The sequence below is a fragment of the Lynx canadensis genome, chromosome A2 (genome assembly GCF_007474595.2).
Source record: "Lynx canadensis isolate LIC74 chromosome A2, mLynCan4.pri.v2, whole genome shotgun sequence".
Lineage (NCBI taxonomy): Eukaryota > Metazoa > Chordata > Mammalia > Carnivora > Felidae > Lynx > Lynx canadensis.
Window position 1 is genome coordinate 55,078,387 of NC_044304.2, and position 22,581 is coordinate 55,100,967.

At 54.7% G+C, this 22,581-nt stretch overlaps 1 protein-coding gene across 1 annotated transcript in view; it reads left to right on the top strand.

The window, feature by feature from the left end:
* The first annotated feature begins 3,344 nt into the window (after window positions 1–3,344).
* GRIP2 (glutamate receptor interacting protein 2) overlaps window positions 3,345–22,581 on the top strand; it is a 53,444-nt gene continuing 34,207 nt past the window's right edge. The window contains exons 1-3 of the mRNA XM_032592491.1: window positions 3,345–3,403; window positions 4,953–5,085; window positions 9,935–10,052. Of these exons, the coding sequence (XP_032448382.1) occupies window positions 3,345–3,403; window positions 4,953–5,085; window positions 9,935–10,052 (310 nt within the window). The remainder of the gene's footprint in view (window positions 3,404–4,952; window positions 5,086–9,934; window positions 10,053–22,581) is intronic.

Below are 22,581 nucleotides of genomic sequence, written 5' to 3' on the forward strand. Positions count from 1 at the left end.
TGTGCCACAGTCCCTTTCATTGTCCCCCTCACATGGCATGTCGCTGATGGCCTTTATTTTCCCTTCTGTTTGGGGCATGAGGTTGTCTTGGTCGAGCTGGGCCGGCAGGGTGGCTGTGTGTGTGTGTGTGGGGGGGGGCGGCCAAGGGCTGTGTGTGGGCATTCAGGGCCGGGGGGCCGTGGGTGGAGGCAAGACTTGACCCTGGGTGACATGGAGTGTGTGCTGAGCCCCACTGTGTGCAAAGCCCCATCCTGCACAGGCGGCTCCAGGAGGGGGCCCGGGAGGGGGGAAAGGCTGAGGGGTGAGTCGGGGTCAGAGTAGTGTCCAGCTGGGAGTCAAGCTGCCCAAGCTGTGTGACCCTAGGTTTCATCTGTGGCTTCCCTGTGCTGCCATCTGTCCGTCGACAACATGGAGGGGAGGTGGGAGACGGTGGATTCACAGTTTTTATGTTGCCGGCCTCAGAACTAAGAATAATCATGCTGTTAATAAGAGAAACAGTCAGTGACATTAATTCAGTGCCACTGTGTGCCAGGCAATACATTCACTTAGTGATTCCTCACAACAGCTCTGCAAGGTTGGTCCCATCCTTATCCCGATTGTGTAGACGGGGAAACAGGCACAGAAAGGGTAAGTGGCTTGCTCTAGGCTACACAGGCAACACTCAGAGGCTCTCTCAAGCCAGCTCTCCTAACTGCCATGAACATTTTCTGGACTCAGAGGAACCTACAAACAGAGGGGCTGCCTCAGGAGTGGTCAAAGGGTAAGGTGGTAGGGTCTTTGGGGGTATCAGAGGGACTCTAGGCTCTGTACTTGCCCCCAGGCTGCTGCTGGTCTGACATCTAGAGGCCTTTGTCAGTCCCTTCCGTACAACAGAGCAGGAAAAACTTGGAGAGTACCAGGAACAGAGTTTCCTTTGGGGCTTTCCAGGGACTCCTGTGTTGGGACCGCCTCCAAGGGAGAAGTCCCCTGCCCCGTCAAGGCTGTTGTCCTCCTCTTCAGGTCCACAGATCCTGAGAACCGGGTGGGATCCTCCTAGGCTGGAGGGATAGACAGATACATCCCGGGCTGTCCTCGGGTTTTGGAGAACAGCCAACTAAATACTGTGGATCAGGCTCTGCCCCCTTGGAGGTAGAGAAACTACTTGTATTATCCATAGCCCACCTGGATTCAAATGCTATCCCCGTTCTTCCTTCCTGTGCAGCCCACTCAGAACCTGTTTCCTCTTCTATACGATGGACCCAGGAAAGGCCACCCTTCTGAGATTGCAGTGATGATTGGGAAAGACTAGCGCAGAGCCTGGCACACAGTAGACACCTGGGAATTTTGAATTTCATGTAGCCACTCGCTTCCTACTCCCACCCCAGCCATATGCACACCACTGACCCCAGGGTGGTGTCTGGGACCAGCAGACCTGTAACAAAACAGAGGGGGGAGCGCACCCCAATTGGGGGCACACGGTGTGCTGGCGTGTGCCAGGCTCCTGTCTGACATCTCTCCACTTCTTTGCCGGGGGCTCTGTCAGAGGCACAGGGAACTTGTTTTCATCCATTTGTGAAAATGTAAAACCTCAAGGGAGAAGGATTCAAGGGGGGAAGATCGGAGGAAGGGGAGGTGTTTCTTCCGTTTATGTTTGCAAAGCATTTTTTTTAATGCCTAAGGGCACATCTTCCCACTTCTAGCCAGTATTTTCTAGCAGGCCTTCCTGTCCCCTATCTTTTCTGGGTAAGGCCCTTAAGTTCTTTACCCTGTGATTGTTTAAGGGTGGGGGTCTCTGGGCCTTGCGGCCAGATGAGACCCCTCCTGTGTCCCTCAGACTGGGATTTGAGGCTTTGCCCAGATTGTGAGCTGTACTCCCCGCCCAGACCGGGACTGGAGACAGGAGGTGTTCAGTCCTGACTCAGCTTCCCCAATTTTGGTCAGGGGTCCGAGGTGAGAGGAAGCACCTAACGTGCATGCACAGATGGAAACACGGCCCTGCTCCATCTCAGACAGCCCTGACAGTGTCTGGATGTCCGCATCGGGACAGTGAGGAAACGGAGCCCTCGGGGGTGGGGAGGGGCCTGTGGTGCTGGCCTGACTCTAACGTGCATGTCCTGGACCCCAGTGCCTGCACAGGACACAGACATTCCCAGGCCACTGTGCCTTCTTTCCTAGCCTGGGCATAATGATGGCATCACCCCAGAGGATTCTGGGCTATCAGATCAAGGTTTCCTATGGAGCTATGCTTGGGCCTTTGCGGGCATAAAATGGTCATGTTTGATTCAAAGAGTGAGGGATTTTGTTTGCTGTGTGTGGATGTGAGGGAGGAAGGATATACAGAGCACAGGCCCTGGAGCCAACAGCCAGGGATTTATCCCAGCTGTGCAACTGGGCCTAGTGGGCCTCAGTTTTCCTGTCTGTAAAATAGAGTTAATATTAGAGCCTTCCTCCTTGGGTAGGCTGCAAGGACAACTGAGGTGAAATTTTCAGAGTGCTAGGTGTCAGGGCCCCCGAAGGAGATCACTTGCAGTTCCTGACCCAGAGGGCTTGGGGGAGGAGGAAATGATGTGTAGATGATGTTGGCACTTCAGTGGGATGGGGTGGGGGCGGGGGTGGATGGGTCCACTTGGTACCTGGAGAAGAGAGAAATGCTTTTGCTTGAGGGAGGTCAAGGAAATCCCCCCTGAATGGAGTTTTTAAGGATGAATAGGAGTTTGCCAGGCAAAGGGACTAGCTAGCACAAATATCTGAAGCTTCAAAGATCTGCCTCGGGGAGCTGAGAACTTTGTGAAGAGTGTAAAGAGAGAAGGGAGGCAGGGTGGAGGAGGCAGGAGGTTATGGAGTTTGGACTCTGTCCAGAGGTCCGTGGGAGCCATGGAAGGTCCCTGAGCAGGAGAGAGGGGAGAACAGCTTTTTGTGTTAACATAGGCTCTGGCTACAGTGCAGACTACAGGTGAGGATGCAGGGAGGGGACTAGGGTGGGGTCCAGGTGAGAGGTAGGGAGCTAGGGCTCTAGGGTAGGTGGAGTTGATGGATGTTGAGGCAGTAGACTATGCTTTGCCATTCACGATTTCAACAGGTATCTGTTAGCACCTGTTGTGTGCTAGAAATACTGTTCTAGGCCCCAGGGGCACATACGGTAGGGAACTAGATCAACCTAAATCCGGGCCCTTGTGGAGCTGACATTCTAGCAGCGGGAAAGCGAGGAAAATGTATGGCGGTGATACGTGTGTGCAGAAAAATAAAGCAGAAAGAGGGGATGGGGTATGCGGGTAGTGTGTGCGGTTTTAAGTGGTGTCTTCAGAGAGGGCCACACCGAGAAGGTGACATTAGAGCAAAGCCTTTATGGAGGTGAGGGAGGCCACATGGCTATCCAGGGGAAGATGTGGCTGGCAGAGGCCGCAGCCAGTGCAAAGGTCCTGAGGTATGAACATGTTGGTTGTTCCCAGGCTGGCAAGGCTAGAGCAGAGGGGCTGAAAGAGGATGGAGGGTATGGGCTCAAAGAGGTTCTGGGCAAGGGCGTTATTATCTGGCCTCCCAGGCCCGGGTGAGGAGAGGGGATATATTAGAGGCGCAGTGGGCAATTTTAGGGATAACAAGGTTATCCCAAGGTTAAGGACAGGAATCCCTCTTTCTGGCTACATGGCACCTCCTGGGCACAGGGAGGGACTGTGCCTCACCCTCCCGAGCTTTCTCTGCCTGCACCCCCTCCATGGTGCACATCTGTGATGAATTATTTACTCCTTCCTTCCCCTCTGTAATGAGGCTCTCTATCTCGCCTCCACATCCGGCTCCTGGCATTTCTCACAGTGCAGCAGCTGCATTGGGGTCTCACATCTGACTCCCAATGGGGAAGCCAGCCCCTCCCTCCAGCGCCTGAACAGCTCCCGGCTCCTAGGCCTCTGCCCTCCTCCATGCCCAGACTGGGGAGGGCACCAGAAGTTTAGATCAACTGCAGTGTCTCAGAGACCACGGATTTCTTTTTTTATCAAGAAGGCAGAGATAAAGTGCAAACCTCTGGTCCTGTTCTTTGTTCCCCAAGCATTTATTGAGCACTTACTGTATGTCAAGTGCTATGCTGAGTACTTCACATGTACTTTCTTATTTTCACAACAACCCTGTGAGTTATGAACTAAATTGCCCCATTTTGCAGGTAAGGAAACTGAGGTCCAAAGAAGAAGTGACTTTCCAAGGTCACACAGCTAGGAAGGAGATGGTGGAATCTGTGCCCTGCCCCTGCCCCCCAGGCAGTCTGACTTCCAAGCCCAAATGTCTCACCACAGGGGCATTTCTCAGTGGTCAGTTATCTGGCCGCCCTGCCAGCAAGAAGGGACCCCTCTGTTTCATTCCCAGCATGTGGCTGCTGGTCTGTCTTCCCCAGGCTCCCTCAAGGTTCTCCGCCCTCCCTCTGCTCCCCCTGCCCCAAGACAGCCCTGCGGAGACAGCACTGGTGCCTCCCCAAGATTGCCCTTCCAGGCTAAGTGGCCCCATTTCTCAGGGTCTCTCACCCCTCCCCACCTGGTCACCATCTCTGTCCATGTCCCAGCCTGTGTGTGTCCCTCTTGCAGGGCAGAGCCCAGAATTGAGCCCAGGCAGGGTGTGGGGAAGTCTGAGCAGGCAGAATAGCTGGGCCCTTTCCTGATTCTGGGCAGTGAACCGTCTTGATGGCACATTCACCTTGCCCATGTCACCCACCAGAACTAGTGCCCATCTTGTCAGTTAATGTCCCAGCATTGTCTCCATTTGTCAGCTTGAATGTTCAGTCCAGTGGGACCATCTGCCTGTCTTAATTGCCCGGATAATTGTGAAAGCTGCGGGCCCTGTCTCCCTTCCTGGGGAAATGGCCTGATGGAGCAGAAAGAACATCCATTAGACAGGAGACTGAGGCTGACTCTACTTTCTGGGGTCCTTCAGCGGGTGCTTGCTCTTCCTGGCTTCAGTTTCCCTTCTTTGCCCCCTGCTGTGCTCTCCAGTGGCTGGAAGCCCCCTCACTGCCTTTCCCCCATCCACCCATTTGCTCTCCTTGGGCTGACCTTCTGTCTCCAGCCCCCACATTTCGCCGTCTTGGCCGAGGTGATGGTGACTCATAAGCAGATGTGTGGGCAGGTAGGCGGGCCAAGGGAGGCCACACACTCAGCAACCTCTCACAGCTGCACAACTGGGGCAGTGGGTCCCTGTGGGTGACCTTGGGGAAGGTCCTTGCCACTTGCTGAGTCTTGGTGCCCCGTTTGCAGAATGAGTCTGTTGAGGAAGGTTTGTTTGAGATTTGGAAAAGGTTGGGGATCCTTGAGTCTCAGACAGAGACTGGGGTGAGGGGGTCCCAGGTTAGCTGAGGTCAGAGCTGAAATAGCACCCAGAGACCACAGATCCAACCCCGGCTCCAGCCCATGCGTGCACCCCTGTTTTACACATGAGAGGGTTGAGGCCACTTTTGCTGAAGGTCACCCAACCAGTCAGAGGTAGAGTCAGGACTTGAACCCGGGGCTCTGCTAAGGCTCCCACAGCACTACTGCTGGAGGAGGCGATGCTAATAGTCTGGGAGGGCAGTCTAGAATGTTCCTCACCACTTTGGTGTCAGGCTCATCTGGGGATAGATGGGCAAAGAGGGTGGGACATCTGGTGAGTGGACAGAAGTGGGACCTAGAGGTGCCCGAGGGCATTGGGAACCCAGATGAGGCAACAGCAGCTGGAGGATCAGGGAAGGCTTCCTGGAGGAAGGGACAGCGGGCAGCCTGGGGGACTTGCAGCATTTGGCCAGGCAGGCAAAGGGTGAGGGAGGGGGCGTTCCTGAGGGACCATGAGTGTGAAGGCTGGGAGGTGGAAAGGGCTCAGGGTGTGTGATGCTGGGGATGGGGGTGGGCGACGCTTGAGAGGTAGGCAGCCAGTTCTGGACACGGTTTGGCACCTCCCAGTGGTTCTTCCTAAACAGCACTGAGAGGCCATGAGCCGTGGGAGGCCTCAGCTGGCAGGCAGCAGGCACTGGCCCAGGAATCTCAGTGTCAAGCCTTGTCCTCAAACAAGTGGCCCACCCCCAACCCTGCAGGGCCCCCCCACCCCACAGCTCCCCAGTGGGAGAGCTGCTGCCCGGATCTCCTGGGATATTCATGAGCTGTGCGGGGACCCTTGGGTGGGCCTTCCCAGATCATCACCCTGCCTGAGGCGCCCCATCAGCCCCTGCCTCCAGGGTTCTCTTTCAATGTTCAGGCCCACCAGGAGGCCACGAGATAAAATGAGGCTCTCACACAAAGCCCTTTTGAGAACGTGTGGCTCCCGAACTGTGATTAAGGCTTTGGAGCCAGACACCTGCATATTCCTCAGTCTCTTGCCCCTCTGGACTCTAGTTTCCTTATCTGTGGAAAGAGGTGATTATCCCAGCCTCGTGGGCCTGGTGCAGACACACTGGAGGTAAAGGCTTGCCGAAATCCATAGGGGTTGAAGATGCACGTGTGAGCATGGCCCCAGAACGCTGGGATGTGTGGCCGCCCACTCATTCCAGCCACACACCCAGGGGAGGCCCTCGGGATGGGATGGGTGCTCGTGGGACCATGCGGTGGCAGCCACATCCAGATCCTGAGCGGTGGCCTCCCTCTCTTGCCAGGGCTCAGAGGCCATGGCCTGGGTCCAGACAGGGCCCCTGACTCTATGCGGGGCAGTCCTGGGGCAGGGGGTCTGGGTGCCCCAGGGAGCCACAGGAAGCCACAGGGAGGCAGGCTCCAGCTCAGGATAACGGAGCGACTCATCCTTTGACTCTTCAGGAGTTGGGTGGCTGCTTAGGAGGTGGTGAGCTTTCCACTCGTGGAGGTATACTAACTATATCAAACAACAGAAAACGTTTCTGTGTTGATGTGTTAGAGGGGATGAATTATTGCTTTCTTTTCCAACATAGCAATCTAGAGATTATACCTAATCACCATTTATTTTTCATTGATTTATCCTAGCACTTACTGTGTGCTGAGCTTAGCCCTGGATATAGGGTTGAAATCAATAAGCAAGATAGCCGGGGGCCCCTGTTTAGTGGAAAAGAACAGGTGAGCAAATGCATCGGTGGAAAGACTGGGAGGAGGTGAAGGGGACTCACCTGGTGTGGTCAGGGTGGGCTTCTTGGTGGAGGCAGCATTTAGGTTGGGCTGTACGGATTTTCATCTTTAGATGTGGGGAGAGACTTCCAGAAGGAGGGAAAGGCCCATGTAAAGGACCCGAGGAGGGAGTACCCGATTCTGACAATCTGTCCCTTGGCCTGTACTAGCTAGAGTCCTTGGCCCAGTCCCTTCTCCTCTCTGGACCTCAGTTTCTCCTCAAATGGGAGCAGCAGGGCTTTTGAAAGATTCTGCAGCACACTAAACATCAAGTGCTTGGTATCCAGTAGGTGTTTTGTACATGTTAGACCTTTTTTTTCCTCTGGGGCATATGCATTTGGACAAGGGTACTGCTTGACCTAGAACGTGGAAGGTGGGATTCCAGGCATAGTGCTTGCCACAAGGCTGAGCCCCAGTTCAGTCTCCTACTCCACTCTGTCACTCGAGGGCACAGCTTGAGGGCGGTGCCTTCCCCTCCCACATCCTCATCAAATACAGGGGGTGTCGCTGTAATCAGGCTCCAGTGTGCAGAAGCTCCACCCGCTGCTCCTGACAGCTTGAGACCATTCTTCCCTAAGTGTCATGCATGTGGTGGCCACGGTGCCAGGAATGCCCCATTCAGTGCATTCCCTCCTCCAAAGCAGGTCTCTGTGTCGTTGGGACTCAGCCCCACTTGCCGGCCCAGCCCACCTGCTCTTTGGGGTCCTCTGACCCCAGCCATGCTGGTTGGTGCCTTTCCCTACATATACTGTGCACCTTTCTACCTCCCGCCCTTTGCCTAGGCTGTCCCCTCTGTCTCGAATGGCGTTCCTGCCTCATCTTTGAGTGTCTGGTTCCTTTGTCCCTCAAGGCTTGGCTCAGACACCACCTCTACCAGGCAGCTTTCCCTGACTCCTCCTCTTTGGCCCCCTTTGCTATGTTTGGGCCTGTAGCAGATCCTCTTTGGGTATAGTTCCTTCTGCAAGAGATGCTGATGTTCTGATATCACATGTGACGTTCTTGGCATGGAGTAGGCCCTGCGTGAGCAGTTGCTGGGCCTTGAACCTGGTCTTTTGACACCCAGCCCAGGGTTCTCCCCGGGGCAGGGCAGGGAGGAGCCGTTGCCAGGGTGGCATTGACCTCCTGAGGTTGGAATGCATAACACTGCTCTTTCCCAGGGCTAAGCCCTGACAACTTGCCCATTTATTTTTATGTTTTGCTTTTTTTAAGTTTATTTATTTATTTTGAGAGAGAGACAGAGAAAGGCAGAGAGAGAGAGGGAGAGAGAATCCCAAGCAGACCCTGTGCTGTCAGTACAGAGCTCAATTCGGGGCTCAGGCCCACAAACCGTGAGATCATGACCTGAGCTGAAACCAAGAGTCATACGCTTAACCGACTGTGTCACCCAGGTGCCCCATGTTTTGCTCCCTTTGCTTGAAAGGCAGTGAGAGGGCAGGTGGGCAGAGTCAGAGCAGACTCTGTGGGGAGGAGCATGACGGGGGTGGGTGGGACTGAGGTCAGCTGAGGCCCTCATCCTGTGCAGTGACTCTCTTAGCACCCAGTCAAGTTTGTTTTCTAAGGCAGTTATCCCTTTCTCCGTCTAAACTCTTCAATGGCTCCCCAGTGTCCTCAGGAGAGACGCTGGGGTTCCAGGCTTCCTGCCTCTAAGGTGCCTTTCTGCTTTCCTCCCCTCTTGTCCCCACCTCTGCCCCATGCCATCCTGACCCTGCAGCCCATTCCATCTGGCCACCATTTGGAATAAGATCACAAAAGACCCTGCTAAAAACCCTTCAGCAGCTCTCCTCATGCCCAAAGCAGAATCTTGACTCCTCGTCTACCCACCAGCCTCAGCTGCACTGGCCCCCGATGTCTCCCCTTCCCCTTCCCATCCTTCACCTCTGCCTGAACAATACCTGCCCTGAGAGGCTCCCTGACCCCCCCTGCCTAGTGCTGTCCCGGCTCCCCTCAGCACCATCTCATTATGTATCTATACTTGTGTGTTTTTCTCCTTTGACCTCTGCCCCTCCCCTGAACTGGCAGCCAGAGAGGTAGGCTCTACTCATATTTTGTTCACTGCAGAAAGCTTAGGCCAAGCTTAGATTCTAGCTGGTGTGGGTGCATGATAAATACTCTTTGAATGCGTGAGTGGCCAGAGAGACAGGGCAGGGCTGTGATCACCCTAGCTACCTCTGTGGGCCCCGTACTTGACAGTTTTCTAGGTGTTTTGTTTATTCACCGAGTTTCTCACAAGAATCCTTTGAATGGACAATCTCATCAATACTTTAGAGGAGGAACCTGAGGCTCAGGGGGAGGCCCTCTGCACGGTTGTGGCCTCATGTCATCTTTTCCAGGAGGGAAGCCATTGCAGGTGTCGGGAAATACAGAGGGCAAGAGGGAGCCTTAGGGAGATGCCCTACTCACAGCCAGGCCTGGGCTGGTGCCTCTTGACCCTCTCCAGTTAGGAGATTCCCAGAGACTCCCCAGGGGCAGTAGCGTGGCCCTCCCCCTCCCCCCACAGTCCTTTGTCCTTCCTGTATCTCTCTGGGCTGGGGAGAGGGCTCCTGAGTGTGCCTTTCTCAGGGGGCTTGGGGTTGGGGTGTTGGTGCAGATGGCATCAGGAGTACCTGGGTTCAGATCCCGGTTCTTCCTTCACCTTCTGTGTGAGTAAGAGCAAGGGGCTTCCCTTCTCTGGGCCCCTGCTTTTCATCGCTGAAGTGCGGGTGTTGTGGATGAAGTGAGGAAAGATGTATACAGCGTTGAAAGTCAGGCCCGGCACACAAAGTCTCTGCACCACCTGGTTCTGTGGTTCCTCTCACATCCCAGAGCCTCCCCCTTCCCTAGTCTGAGCACACGGCCTGTCGCCCGGGTCCCCTTGGCTGGCATGCCGCTGTGCCCTCCAGGGCTGGAGGAAGACTGTGGTGAAGGGTACTGGCAACCGGCAGGTGTCTGGGGCCACAGCCTGGGAGCCGCCCACCGACGTGGCACTACCCCCCGAAGCTCTCCCTAGCCCGCCCTGGAGTAGCTGAGGGACAGTGGGGGTGTGTGTGGAACAGTGTGGCCGGAGTGGGGACTGCGGCCAAACAGCACCTCCTAAGAGGGGGGGTCACTCGTGCCTCGCCCGTGGCTGCTGGAAGGGCAGGCTGGGTCTCAGTTTCCCCAGCTGTAAAATGGGGACCCACCTCGTGGAAATGTTTACCAACCAGGCAGGGGGCCGCGATTGTCCTGGCCTGGCCTCTGGGGTGGTTTGAGGAGAGGGGGAGGAAGAAGCAACAGAACAGCAATAAAGGGTTTATCTGTCTTGTCTTCAGATCGCCGTCTCTGCCTCGTTTCCACCCAGACTTCATTTCCGGCTGTCCGTCGGGGAGGGTGGTGGTGCTGGCGGGCTTGGTACAGCTCCCCTGTGGTCATGGTGGACTCAGCCCCGGGGTCTGAGAGGAAAGGTGGAGGCTGGGGTCCAGGCTCCCACTCTGTGCTGGTGGGGGTCCCCAGACACGGCCCCATCTGGGTCTCGGTTTTCCGTCCCAGTTGTGGCAGTCACCGCTCCTGGGTGGGCGGGGTCCAGGGGTGCCAGGAGTCCCGAAGGGTGTCCTGCAGGGACAACCTGACACGCCAGAGAGCATCATGCCAGTGGCACCCTGTTAAGAGACACTAAGAAGGGCCCCGCAGGCCTGGCTTCGTGTAGGGAAGAGGTCATGTGTGCTGGACAGTCACAGTTTGTGCAGCCCTTCCAAGTCTCTTCACAGAAGTGACTGGCCCGGAGTCACATCGTTCAAGGGTGGCAGAGCTGGAACTCGAACCTGGGTGCACCTGACCTGTGTGCTCAGCCACCTCCAAGTTCTTCCTCTCTGGTCTGTTTCACAACATTGGTATATGAGAGTCTTGGTGGGAAAGTGGATGGATAAGTGCTTTCTGACTTATTAACATGTGGTCTCCCTACCCTAGGGGGTGGGTGCTGTATGGCGAGGAAGCTGAGGTCCACAGAGGCTTGGACGCATGCCCCAGGTCACACTGCAATCCATCTTCCAGTTGTCTTACAAAACCTAAGGACATGGGGGTGTCAGGGCCTCCACTGGCCATGGAGGGTCTGCCCACCGGCTCAGTGGCCCTGCCACCTCCCCTAGGTTGTCCAGTCTTCCTGTCTGCCCATTCACAGTGCTGGAAACATGACTGGGAGCTGCTGCCGGCCCGGATCCCTAGCAGGCCTGGCTTCTAGCCACATTACACACCCAGCAGTCTGTCCCCTTTTCCCTCTGCTTCCCTGAAGTTTGGCAGCACTCATTGGATGAGAGGGGTCGTCTTTGGAGCAGGACCGACAGCAGCTTCGCCTGCTCTCAGCTCCCAGAAGGGACCCTTGCTGCTCACTGCCAGGCCCCCCTCCCTTGTCCCTCAGGTGGTGCCGCAGGTCTGAGGTCCTTACAGAGCCTTCTCACTCCCTTGCTCTATAACCATCCTTGGCTCCCGTTGCCTACAGGATGAAAGCCAGACTCCTAACAGAGCACTTCTCAAACTTCTATGTGTCCCCTGGGGAGCTTGTTCAAATGCAGATTCTGATTCAGTGGGCCAGGGTGGGGCCTGAGAGTCTGCATGGCTGAGGAGCTCCCCTGGGAGGCCTTAGTAGACCCTTCACAGCCTGGCTCCACGTGCACTTCCTGTCTGGTCCCCTCATTTCTCACCCAGGATTGCATTCCCCGACACACACCTGCAATGGATTTTCCCTTCTTGGGCACATTCCCTCTCATCTTTCAAAGTCAGACTCAAAACGCTTCCTTGGTGGAACCCCAACAGAGCCAACTGCTCCTCATCTGCACTTCTGGAACCCTTTACTAGCCCCTGAAATCCTGAGAGGCACACAGCAGTGACTTTCATTCTTTTTTTAAAAAAATTTAAAGTTTATTTACTTATTTTAAGAGAGAGCGCAAGTCGGGGGCACAGAGAGGGAGAGAGAAAAGCAAGGCTTTTCTCGAACTCAAGCAGGGCTCGATCTCACGAAACCGTGAGATCATGACCTGAGCTGAAACCAAGAGTCCGAGGACTCTTAGGTGTGAACCTGGCTCCACCCTCATAGCTGGGAGATCTAGGGCAGGTGACTTAACCTTTGTGCCAGATATTTCTTTAAACCCTGCTTTGTTCTAAAATGGACCAGCACTTGCTTCCAAACCCACTCTTGGATAAAATCAAGAGGAAAATGTGCTCAGTGGGATGGCAGGGACAGAGGGCAGAGGGAAGACACTGTTTCCCACCTGTCTCCTGGTGTCTCGGTCCCCAGCGCCTGGCACAGTGGGCATTCAGAAAAACACCGCACGGAAGCTCTCTCATAACCCATGGCGTGACCTTTCCAGGAGCTTCTCATCCACAAAAGTAAATACCAAAGGAGCAGGAAGAGAGATCGCCAATCTTCATCGCTCATTTAAATGCATCTGTGTGGCTAGCAAATATTTTCTTACAAGAGGGGACGGATGTAGCTCTAAAGGCTCGTGCACCATGCAGCTGGCCCCTCAGGGAGCTGTAAATAAGGGGTGAGGGGAAGAGGGTGAGAGTCTGTCAAGGGCGGTTCACAGGCTGAGAAGGGCCACGTCCCTGCCTGGTATGGAGCTGGGACTACCCCAAGGTGGCCCTTAGCGTCCTGCTCATGGTCATTGAGAGCCTTGTCCTGACTATTGCTGGGTACCATGGACGAACCTGAGAGACTGCACCCCCCCTTCCATGCCTGGCTTGATTCTCCCAGCAAATTCCTCCCAATTCAGACCCCCCTCTCTGACCCAGTGCTCACTACCCCTTCAGTGGCTGAGTCCTTGGCCTCACTTCTGGCCCAGTGAGCTTGACCTGGAACCTGGACCCTGCCCCCTGGGGTACATGTGGAGTCACCCTAAGAAGAAGGCAGCCTTGGGAAGTGGGCAACGGGAAGGAACCTAGAAGAAGCCCCCGGTCCCCAACCACGGTACTGTACATTTTCATTTACTGCAGGACACAGAACAAACTGGAGCCCCATTTGTTTCCGTGTATCCAGGAAACTCTCCATGGGAGCTGGGACCTCATCTGTGTTGCTCTCTTCTGCATTCAGCAGGAGTTAGGCATACAGGCTATTGACACCCTGTGTCCCTATCACCCACCTTTCTTCCCAGCACCTGTGCGGGGTCTGGCCCTCAGTAGGTGCCCGCATACACTGGTGGGCTGGGAGGAGGGGCCTTGTGTGTTCATCAGGGTTGGCAGAGTCAGTCCTGAGCTAGCGTGGAGGAATGTAGGAGTGTGCAGGGCTGAGGCCCAGCCGGGGCTGGAATTCTGACCAGCTGCCCCTGCCCATCAAGCCCAAGGCAGGCGGATCCTTTGCCCATCTTACTCTGTCTTCCCCAAAGGCTGGGGGAGTGCTCTATGGGGCAGGCTGCTGGGCTCATCCTCCCCAGGCCCTCCCTTACAGAAAAGGAAACTGAGGCCTGGAGGAGGTAGTTGGAATGTCAGTGGAAGAGCCCCAGGGGGCTCTGAGCTCAGGGATTTCTAACGCTGAGTCCTGCAAATGCTCTTTGGCATATGGCTGCACTTTATCTGGCTTATGTCCTGGGATTCTGTGCGAGATTCTGTTGGAATCTGCTACTTAAAAAAAAAAAAGTTTGGAAGGCACTGTTCCTCTTTTCTAGATGGAAAAACTGAGGCCTGGGGAGAACAGTCACTTACCAAAGTCCTAGAGCAAGTTAGGAACAGAACTGGCTCCAGGGGTACATCTGCTTGGGGACCCAGCGGGAGGACCCAGACATGCCATCTTCAGAGATGCCCACCCAGACTCAGACCGTGGGCCCCGGGGGGTGTAGAACCACATCCAGGAGCCAGTCATACAGTGGCCGTGTCCCCTTTAAGCAGAGAGCCGCCCGCTGCAGTGGGTGGACTCGGTGCCCAGCCAGTGGGAGCCGTGAGCTTCCCTCCCACAGCCCCTCCCCGGGGAGGGTGAGGGAGGGCTGAGCAGCGTGGCTCCCGAGGGAGTTGGTGGGCAGCCGAGGAGACAATAGCAGACATGCTGTGTGGGCTCAGCCGGGAGACCCCTGGAGAGGCGGGTGAGTAATGGGAACCTGTAGGCAGAGTGATGGGACTGAACCCTCCGGAACTGCTGCCCAGAGAAGAGACAAGGATGGCTACTCCCTGGAGACCCAGAGCCCCGAGAGAGTGCAGGGCTGGGACACCCGGCCCCCGGTGGGCCCATGAGAGGGCTGCTGTCCTGCAGCCAGGGACTGAGTCCCCCCGGGGCTGTCCTCTGTCCCGCACGGCAGGGGCAGCAGGCAGATCTGGAGTTCCAGAGGGCAGCCCTCAGCCCCTCAGAGGTGCCTCAGGGAGGTGCGTCCCCTCTCTGCATGGGCATCAGCTGGGGGGAGTGAGCTCCCGGCCCAGAGATATGAGAGCAGAGGCTGAGCTCAGGGTGGTGTGGAGGGAGCTCCTACAGTAGGCGGGAGGCTGCACTCCTGGCAGGAGGCAGAAGCCCCGGCCCCGCCCCGGCCCGGGGTCTGGCTGGGGAGCCCCGGGGTTCTGGGAATGCAGTGGGGCAGGTATCACACAGCTTCCACATTCTTAAGTGGGCCTAGGATGGGTGCTGTGGGAGGGGCTCTGGAGCAGACATGGTTGCTCCATCTGTCTGTCTGGCCGCCTGTCTTTCCAGCCTTCTCCTGCTGGGCTACCTTCCTAACCCTGCTCCTGCCCTACCCCCGACCCCAGCCCGAGCTTATCAAGAGCCGGGAACCGGTCATCCTTCACTCAGTGCCCTGGGACTACTCCTGTCAATCCCTTCCCACACTCAACATACTCTTAATGGTACCTCTTTGAAATAGTTCCGAGGGTAAGGGCTGTGGTCCTAGTGGACCGATGGAAACAGGCTCAGAGAGGGGTGGTGGCCCACCCAAGGCCCCACAGCTACAGTGCAGTGTCCAAGCAGGACTAGCCCCAGATGACTTTTATGGCACAGCTACCTCCATCTTGCTTCCGAGGGCCCGGTGAACTTAGGCTCCCACCCCGCCCCCTCCCCCATGGCAAGGGGCAGGGACAGGGTCACCCCCTGGCCCCCAGATAATAACATGAATAATGTAGCTAATAGCTGTTGAGATCTTACTCTGTGCCAGGCTCTGTTCTAAGCTCTTTCTGTGCATTTTCTCATTTAATTTGCACAACACTGTGAGTTTGGTACTATTTTTCTCTCCATTTTCCAGCTGGGGAAACTGAGGCATGGAGGTGTTAAGTGACTTGTCCAAGGCTACACAGCCAGAAGTAGCAAAGCTGGGATGTTCCCCATGTGGTCTGCCCCGGCTTCCTCCCGGCGACTACACTGTAAATGGAGGCATTGCTCCCCTGGCCTGGGTATATCTGTCCTCTTGACCTAAGGCCCAGGTGAGTGGGGTGACCTTGTCCTCCAGTGGTCAGAGCCACAAGTGCAACAGCGCCCTGGAGACCTCCCCTGGAGCACTGCCAGGGAGGTTGTCTTCCCTCACCTCATGGGCCTCATGGGCCTGTGGCCTCCACCTAGGCTCAGGTCTCAGCATTGCCTGCCTGGACCTTTGCCCCAGTCTCTTTCTTGGCCTTCTAGCCTCCACCCCACTTTCCCATCCTGCCCTAGGAGGGAACTTTCTAAAACTCAAATCTGATCACAGCTCCTTATCTTGGCATTCAAGGCTTATCTTGGCATCTCCCTGGCTTTTTCTCTCTCTGTTGACTTATTGGACCCCCATCCTCACCACAGCAGCCCCCACCCTAGACTCCTTCCCAGGCCACAGAGCCTCTTGAGTACACCTGCTACATTTGATGTTCAGCACTAAGGCTTTTTTTTTTTTTTTTTTAGAAAAGTCCAAAGGTGGAGCTTAGGTACAGTGGGATCCAGGTGCTCAGTTTACATCATTAGGACTCTGGGTCTCTGCTTTGGTTTAGGCAATCTTCATTTCCAGGCAGACTCTTTCCTTTCCTTGAGGTGCCCAGAGGGCCCCATAACCTTTGAGCTTAAGGTCAACCAGGTCAGTCGTCTCTAAGGAAAGAGAACCTGTTTCCAATAGTTCCAGCAAACATCCCAGGGCCAGCTCTTGTTGGCCCAGCTTGGATCACATGCTCACCCTTGAACAATCACTAGGCCTCTGACTGGCTGGCCAGGCCTGGTCGAGTGGCCTCCCCAGGAGCAGGGGAGACAAGGATAGCCAACAGGTGGCCACTCCATACACCCTGCACATTTTGCAGGGAAGGCTGGGCTATAAGAAGTCAGGCCACTTGCAGAGCTCCTCAGTGAGAGCCTGGCTTGGGGTTGGGGTCTGTGGAATGCACTACCCAGTGCCCTTTCTCTGTCCCCGATGGACTCCTGCCTGCACATGCCCTGGGAGCCTCGTTCACCACCCACTAACCCTAAGCCCTTGCGGAAAAGGATGTGACCAGGGTTGGGTGCACTGGAGGCCTGAATGCGGATTTTGGCAGGAAGCCCCACCCCCAGCCCTCCCAGTGTTCACTCCCCTCTGACTCCTGGCCACAAAGTGGTCTTTGTTCCCAGGGCCTGCTGGGCCTCAGTGAGTATCGCTTGGGCCTGGGAAGGCTCAGGCAGGGTATGCATGTGTGTTGTAGAGATTGGGAAGGGTAGTCCTTCTGCTGTGGCCTGGGCTGCCCACTCCTCTGAGGGGCTCTCACCATCACTGCCTGGATCCTCTGTCAGGCCTCACCTCCTACTGCATGGCAGGGGCTATGGCCATGGGGCAACCCCAGGCCCTCCACCACAGAGGCCACAGTATGGATCCAGGGAGGCCTGGATTGGCATCCTCGCTCTGCCTCTTCCAATTGTATGACTTTAAAAATCTCATGCCACCTCTTTGATCCCCCTTCTCCTACTCTGTAAGTGGGAATTGAATTCCAGATTATTTACTGAACACTTACCGTATGCCATGCTTTCCTTCCGGGACACAGCAACCAAAACGCCAGCCCTCTGGAGCTGACATCCTAGTGGGCAGAGGAAGATAGTAAATGAGATCACTAAGTTTTTACAAAAGTGAGATCTGTTAGATGGTGTTGAGTGCATGAAGAAAGATACAGAGTAATGGAGGTATGGGAGGTGGTGGTGGGGTGCAGGGTAAGTTCAAACAGGCTGATTGGGGAAGATCTTCCTGAGAGGATGACATTTCCACAAGTTGCTGAAGGAGGTGAGGGAGGGAGTTTTGTGGATGTCTGGGGAAGTGCATTCTGGGCAGAGGGAACAGTCGGTGCAAAGGCCGTGGGGTGGGCACAAGTCTGGTGTGTGGAACAGCGAGAACACCTGGGACCTGGAGTGGAGGGAGCTGGCGGAGGGATGCGTATCATCTGGCAAAGTCAGGGAGGCCGAGGGACTGTCACTTGTGGCAGGAACTTTTGCTTTTACTCTTCACGGAGTGAAATGAGTTTTTACTGCTCTAGGCAGCCACCGCCAGGAAATAAAATGGTTTCATTGGTGACTCCCCAAGACTGTCATAGGGTAGGAGGAGGTAGGAGGCTGGAGGGGGCCCATGACTAGGAGCTTAGGAGCTGTGTAACCCTGGGTAAGTCCCTTAACCTCTCTGTGCCTCGTTTTCCTCATCTAGAACATGAGGATGATAATGGCACCCACCACATAGGATTATCGTGAGGATAAAGTGGTACTAATTTTTAAAAGTTTATTTGTTTCGTTATTTTGAGAGAGAGAGAGCAAGCAGGGGAGGGGCAGAGAGAGAGAGGGAGAGAATCCCAAGCAGCACAGAGTCCCATGCGGGGCTCGAACTCACAAACTGTGAGATCATAATCTGAGTTGAAAACCAAGAGTAGGATGCTTAACCGACTGAGCCCCACCCAGGCGCCCCTAAAGTGGTAATAATTTTAAAGTTCATAGAACATGGCTTGGGTTCAAATCTTGACCCTGCTTCTTACCATTGGAAGTCAGATAACCTCTCTGTGCCTCGGTTTCCCCCTCTGTAAATCGGGAATAACGATCATACCATCTCAGAGGGTAGTGAGGATTAAATGAGACGATGCTTATAACGTGCATAGCACAACACCCAGCACTTCATCAAAAGGAGTTGTTACCATTATTAATCTATGAAAACTTTTCTAACGAGGTCAGTAACGGGGACAGGGAGAGAACTCCCATATTTCATGGCTTGTGTGTACCCTATAATGTTAATTAGATTGCTCATACCAACCCATGAGGCGGGCCCTCGCCCCCCACTGTGCAGAGTAGAAGCCTGAGGCTCAGAGAGGAGAAGTGGCTGGTCCTAGATCCCTAGCCAGTGGGCAGCAAGGTTTAGAATCAGACTCTGAAGTTGGCCTAACTCCAAAGTCCGTCCTTCCTTTTTCCATCGGACCAGCCATGCCTGCAGAGGTGGGAACAGCGGAGCTGGGGCCGGTAGATCCCGGGTGGCCTGTGGGAGCAGTGAGCGGCTGCTGCCCCAGGGTCAGCAACGGGCCCCTGAGTACTGTACTTGAATGCAGTCAACGTGGGGCCCAGAGGAAAGTGGGGCCCCCCTTCTCATCAGTGCGGGGCTGGGCTGGCCCCGTTGGTGGCTGGCTGTCACGCAGTCATTTCCTGTTCCCCCCAGATTGAGCCTCGGAACATGTGTTTTCTCAGTGGTCCCCCCTCAGAGGCCGAATGCTCCCTCCTGGAGACCCACAGAACCAAGCTCAGTAGGCTGAGTCTGCCGCCCCGCCCTCCCGCGCCCCTTTCTTGCTTAGGCGGGATCCTGGCACAGGCAGCCTGGCCAGGGGCAGAGTTCCTTTGCCCTTTGTCAGAGCTCAATAGCTCCCTGGGGCCCCAGAGAGATGGGGATAATGAAGGCAAGTTAGCAAAGCTTTCAAGAGAAATAAAATAAAAAAGAAGCCCACCCACCCGCCCCTGGCTGCAGCGTGGGGCCTGGGACCAGGTGTATACCCTGCACTGGGCACTGCGTGTCCTCGCTCCCTTCTGCTCCCTGACGGGGCCAGCCCGCATCTGCCGGGACAGGCTGGCTTCGCTGCGGAAATGCATTTCCCTCTGAAGCGAGTTCTTACAGGACGGATTGACTGAAGGCAAAAGCTCATAATTGCCCATTGCTGGAAGGAGGAGACAGGAAAAAAGAAACACGCGGATAAAAATATCTCTGTTTTTATGCACGTTTCCAGCTGAAAATTGGTGGGAAAGATGTTTTTGAAAAGCCTTCATCTCTAGGCATATAATTACCAAGTCCCAGAACAAAAAAAAAAAAAAAAGACAGAGCGGGAGAGAGTGAGCACGTTGTGCTAGGGAGGAGGATAAGGGTCTGAACCCCCATAGAATTTTCTATAAATAATTCCCTCAAATTCTCAAGACTGGCTTGGCTAGAGCCAGCAGTGGGGGGATACACCCCCATTTTATGGATGGAGAAATAGAGACTCAAGTCACGCAGCCAACTGAAAATTCTGGCCTTGCCTTGATTCTTGGTTTGAAGGCTGCCTTGGTTTCCCCCCACCCTGGATGCTCATGAAAGTGGGGCACTGTTGCTGAACAGGCACCAGCAAATGTTGTCGCATTTCTCATGGGTGCCTTCCTGAATATGGTACGAGGTCTTGGCTATCCAGGAGCCTCTTACCCAGCAACTGGCTGTCTTGAGTGGCCTCAGTCTCCAAGAGAGGTCATCAAGGCCACACACAAAAATGCACACGCCTTTTCTAGAGAAGAGTCTCTCAAGTCCCAGTTTATTGCCCACTGACTCTTTGCACACAGTCGTATGAATTTCAGTTCGCAGCACACCTGCCAGCCGGGAAAAGAGATGGCTCACAGCCTGAGCCCAAAGCCAGCAAAAGAATTGTAGAAGGGAGGGAATCGGGGTCACTCAGGGTTGAGACAGGTGGTCCTGACACCTCTTTCCCAAGGGGGTCATTGTGGGCCGATGTGGCCCCGTATGGTTCAGCGGAGCAAAATCTGAATATTGGGGTGTGCAAAGGGAGGAGAGGCCACGTGGAAGCCACACGTGGAGACACCCCAGGACATGGGTTTTCTCTTTCAGAGCCAACATCCTGCAGCCTCTGCTTCGGAACCCAGCATTTGGGGATCCCACCGTTCCTCACTCTAGGTTTCTAGGTACTTTGTTTTTGATATCAGGGCCCAGAACACCACCTTAAACCCACTGTTGTCTCATACTCCATTCTTGGGGATCCTGCTGCACTGAATTTGGTGAACTTGACCCTCTGCTTTCCCTGTCCTTTCCTTAAGAGATAATCTCTCCCCTCCCCGCAACCGCCTCCCTGGAATCAAACCTGGAGCTGGCAAGCTTATCTCTGGTCCTCCCAGGACAGCCCAGGAGAGAGGGATTTTCCAGTGACAAGAATCTCATTTGCAGGAGATAAGGCCAATTTTAATTCTGGAATTGCCCACAATGAAATACCAGAGATGTTCGCTGTCACAGAGTTGATAGAAACCAGTCTTTTTCATTTTATTAGCTCAGAAACATCTTGTTGAATCTAAATGAAGCGCAAATTAGGGAACTGTTACGGGAGGCATTATACTTAATGGTGTGTTGCCTCAATTGGTGGTGGCTTGTATGAACAAGGGCCTGGGGGATGAGGTGGGGGCAGCTAGTAAGCAAAGCTGCAGGGGGCCCAACTGCGGGGGCCCTGGAAATGGTTTGGGGCTCACCTGCTATCTGATTTGTTACTTGCCACCTTCTGGCAAGCAAAGGGAGCCTAGCCTTGGTCTGGAAAAGCAGAGCGATGGGGGAGCTGGGTAGTTTCTCAGTGGCTAGAGCTGCAGGTGGTGAAGGGGCTCACCTTCCTGAGGTTCTGACTGTGCTGTGACCCCAACCTCCTGCTGAACCTGACCCAGCCCCAGCTTGAGCCCCACTCTGACTCTAGAGCAGTGATTTTCAGGGGGAGGGGGTTGGGTGGGGGCACTATTGCCCCCTTAGGGGACATCTGGCAATGTCTGGAGTCATTTTTGTTGTCGTGAGTAGGGGTGGGGTGCTACTGGCATCTAGTGGTTAGAGGGCAGGGATGCTGCTAAACATGGTACGGTGCAGGACAGAGCCCCCCACCATGTGGAATTATCTAGCAAAAAAAAACGTCAATAGTGCAGAGGTTGAGAAACCTGCTGTAGTTTGACTGATTCTTTTATTTTTAATGTTTATTTGTTTTTGAGAGAGAGAGGGAGACAGAACGTGAGTCGGGGAGGGGCAGAGAGAGAGGGAGACACAGAATCCGAAGTGGGCTCCAGGCTCCAAGCTGTCAGCACAGAGCCCGACGCAGGGCTCAAACTCACGAACCGTGAGATCATGACCTGAGCCGAAGTCAGACGCCCAGCTGACTGAGCCACCCAGGCTCCCCCAGTTTGACTGATTCTAGCTGAGCCCTGACCTTGGCCCAGCCTGACTCCACCCCCCCCTGAACCCTAATCTGAAAAGGACCTGGCTGGGATGGGATTTGTGGCTTCTGCCCCTTGCAGGGGCCAATTCCTCATTAACTCTGCTTCCACGTGCCTCCGCAGAGGAGTGAGAAGGGAAGATGGGTGCTGTGAGTTAGGTCTTGCCATGGCCAGAGGCTTGGGGAGAGGAGTGGCCTTCCCACAGCTGGTGAATAGCTGAGCCGGAGCCTGCACTCAGGATGGGTTGAACCCTGAGCGCATCCCCTTAACACTGGGCCAGGCTGGAGCTGCCTGAATGAGGGCAGCAGGAGGGCTCTTCTTCCTAGGTGGGTGGGGATGTGTGCAGGCTCACATGAGGCCTTGGAGACCCATGGGACATGTCTGGTGCTGGGAGGGGTGGCCCCCGAGTCAGCACGGGAGAGCCTGCCAGCCTGATGGTTTGCCAGTTGTCTTTGCCCATCTCAGTCTGGTGCTGAGGAAGGACCTGGAGAAGGAGTGCGAAAAAACTGGTTAAGGGGGCCGGGAATGTGGGGTGACAGGGGCAAAGGGGCCTGGGGTCAGGTCCTGGCTCTTGGCAGAAGCTTCCTTGGCCAAGAACTTTGCCCCTCTGAGTCTCAGGTTTTCTCATCTGTCAAGTGGAAGTGATGGTAACATCTCCCTCCTCCCAGGGTTACTGTTAGAAGTAAATGAGATATAGGGGATGGTGTGGATGGTTGGTGCATGATGTGTGAGCCCCCCTTCCCCCCTGCTGCCAGGGCATAGAGGAGAATCCAGGGTATGCACAGTGTCGAAGACAAACAAGTTCTGGGGAGAGGCAAGGGCTCAGGCATTATCACAGAGCAGGTAACCTGAAACCTTCCAGCTTCAAACTCTTTTGAGATGCACAGATAAACTCATAGGAAATGAAGAGGGTGCATTGGAGAGGAGATAAGGGCGGCATTCATAACCACTTCTGTCAGTTTTGCACTGGAAGTCTGGCCAGTGCAAAAAGGCAGGTAAAAGAAATAAAAAGTATGACATTTAGAAAGAAAAAAACCTGTCATTTTTCACAGATAACAGAAAAGCCCAGAGAACTTACAGATAAACTATTAGAATTAATACGGGAGTTTTAAAGGTCAGCATACAAAATCGACTCTGTTATTATATATCAGCAACAAATGATTAGAAAATTAAATTTGAACAACAATCCAATTTACAATAGCATTAAGACACTTCAAATATCTAGGAATATAT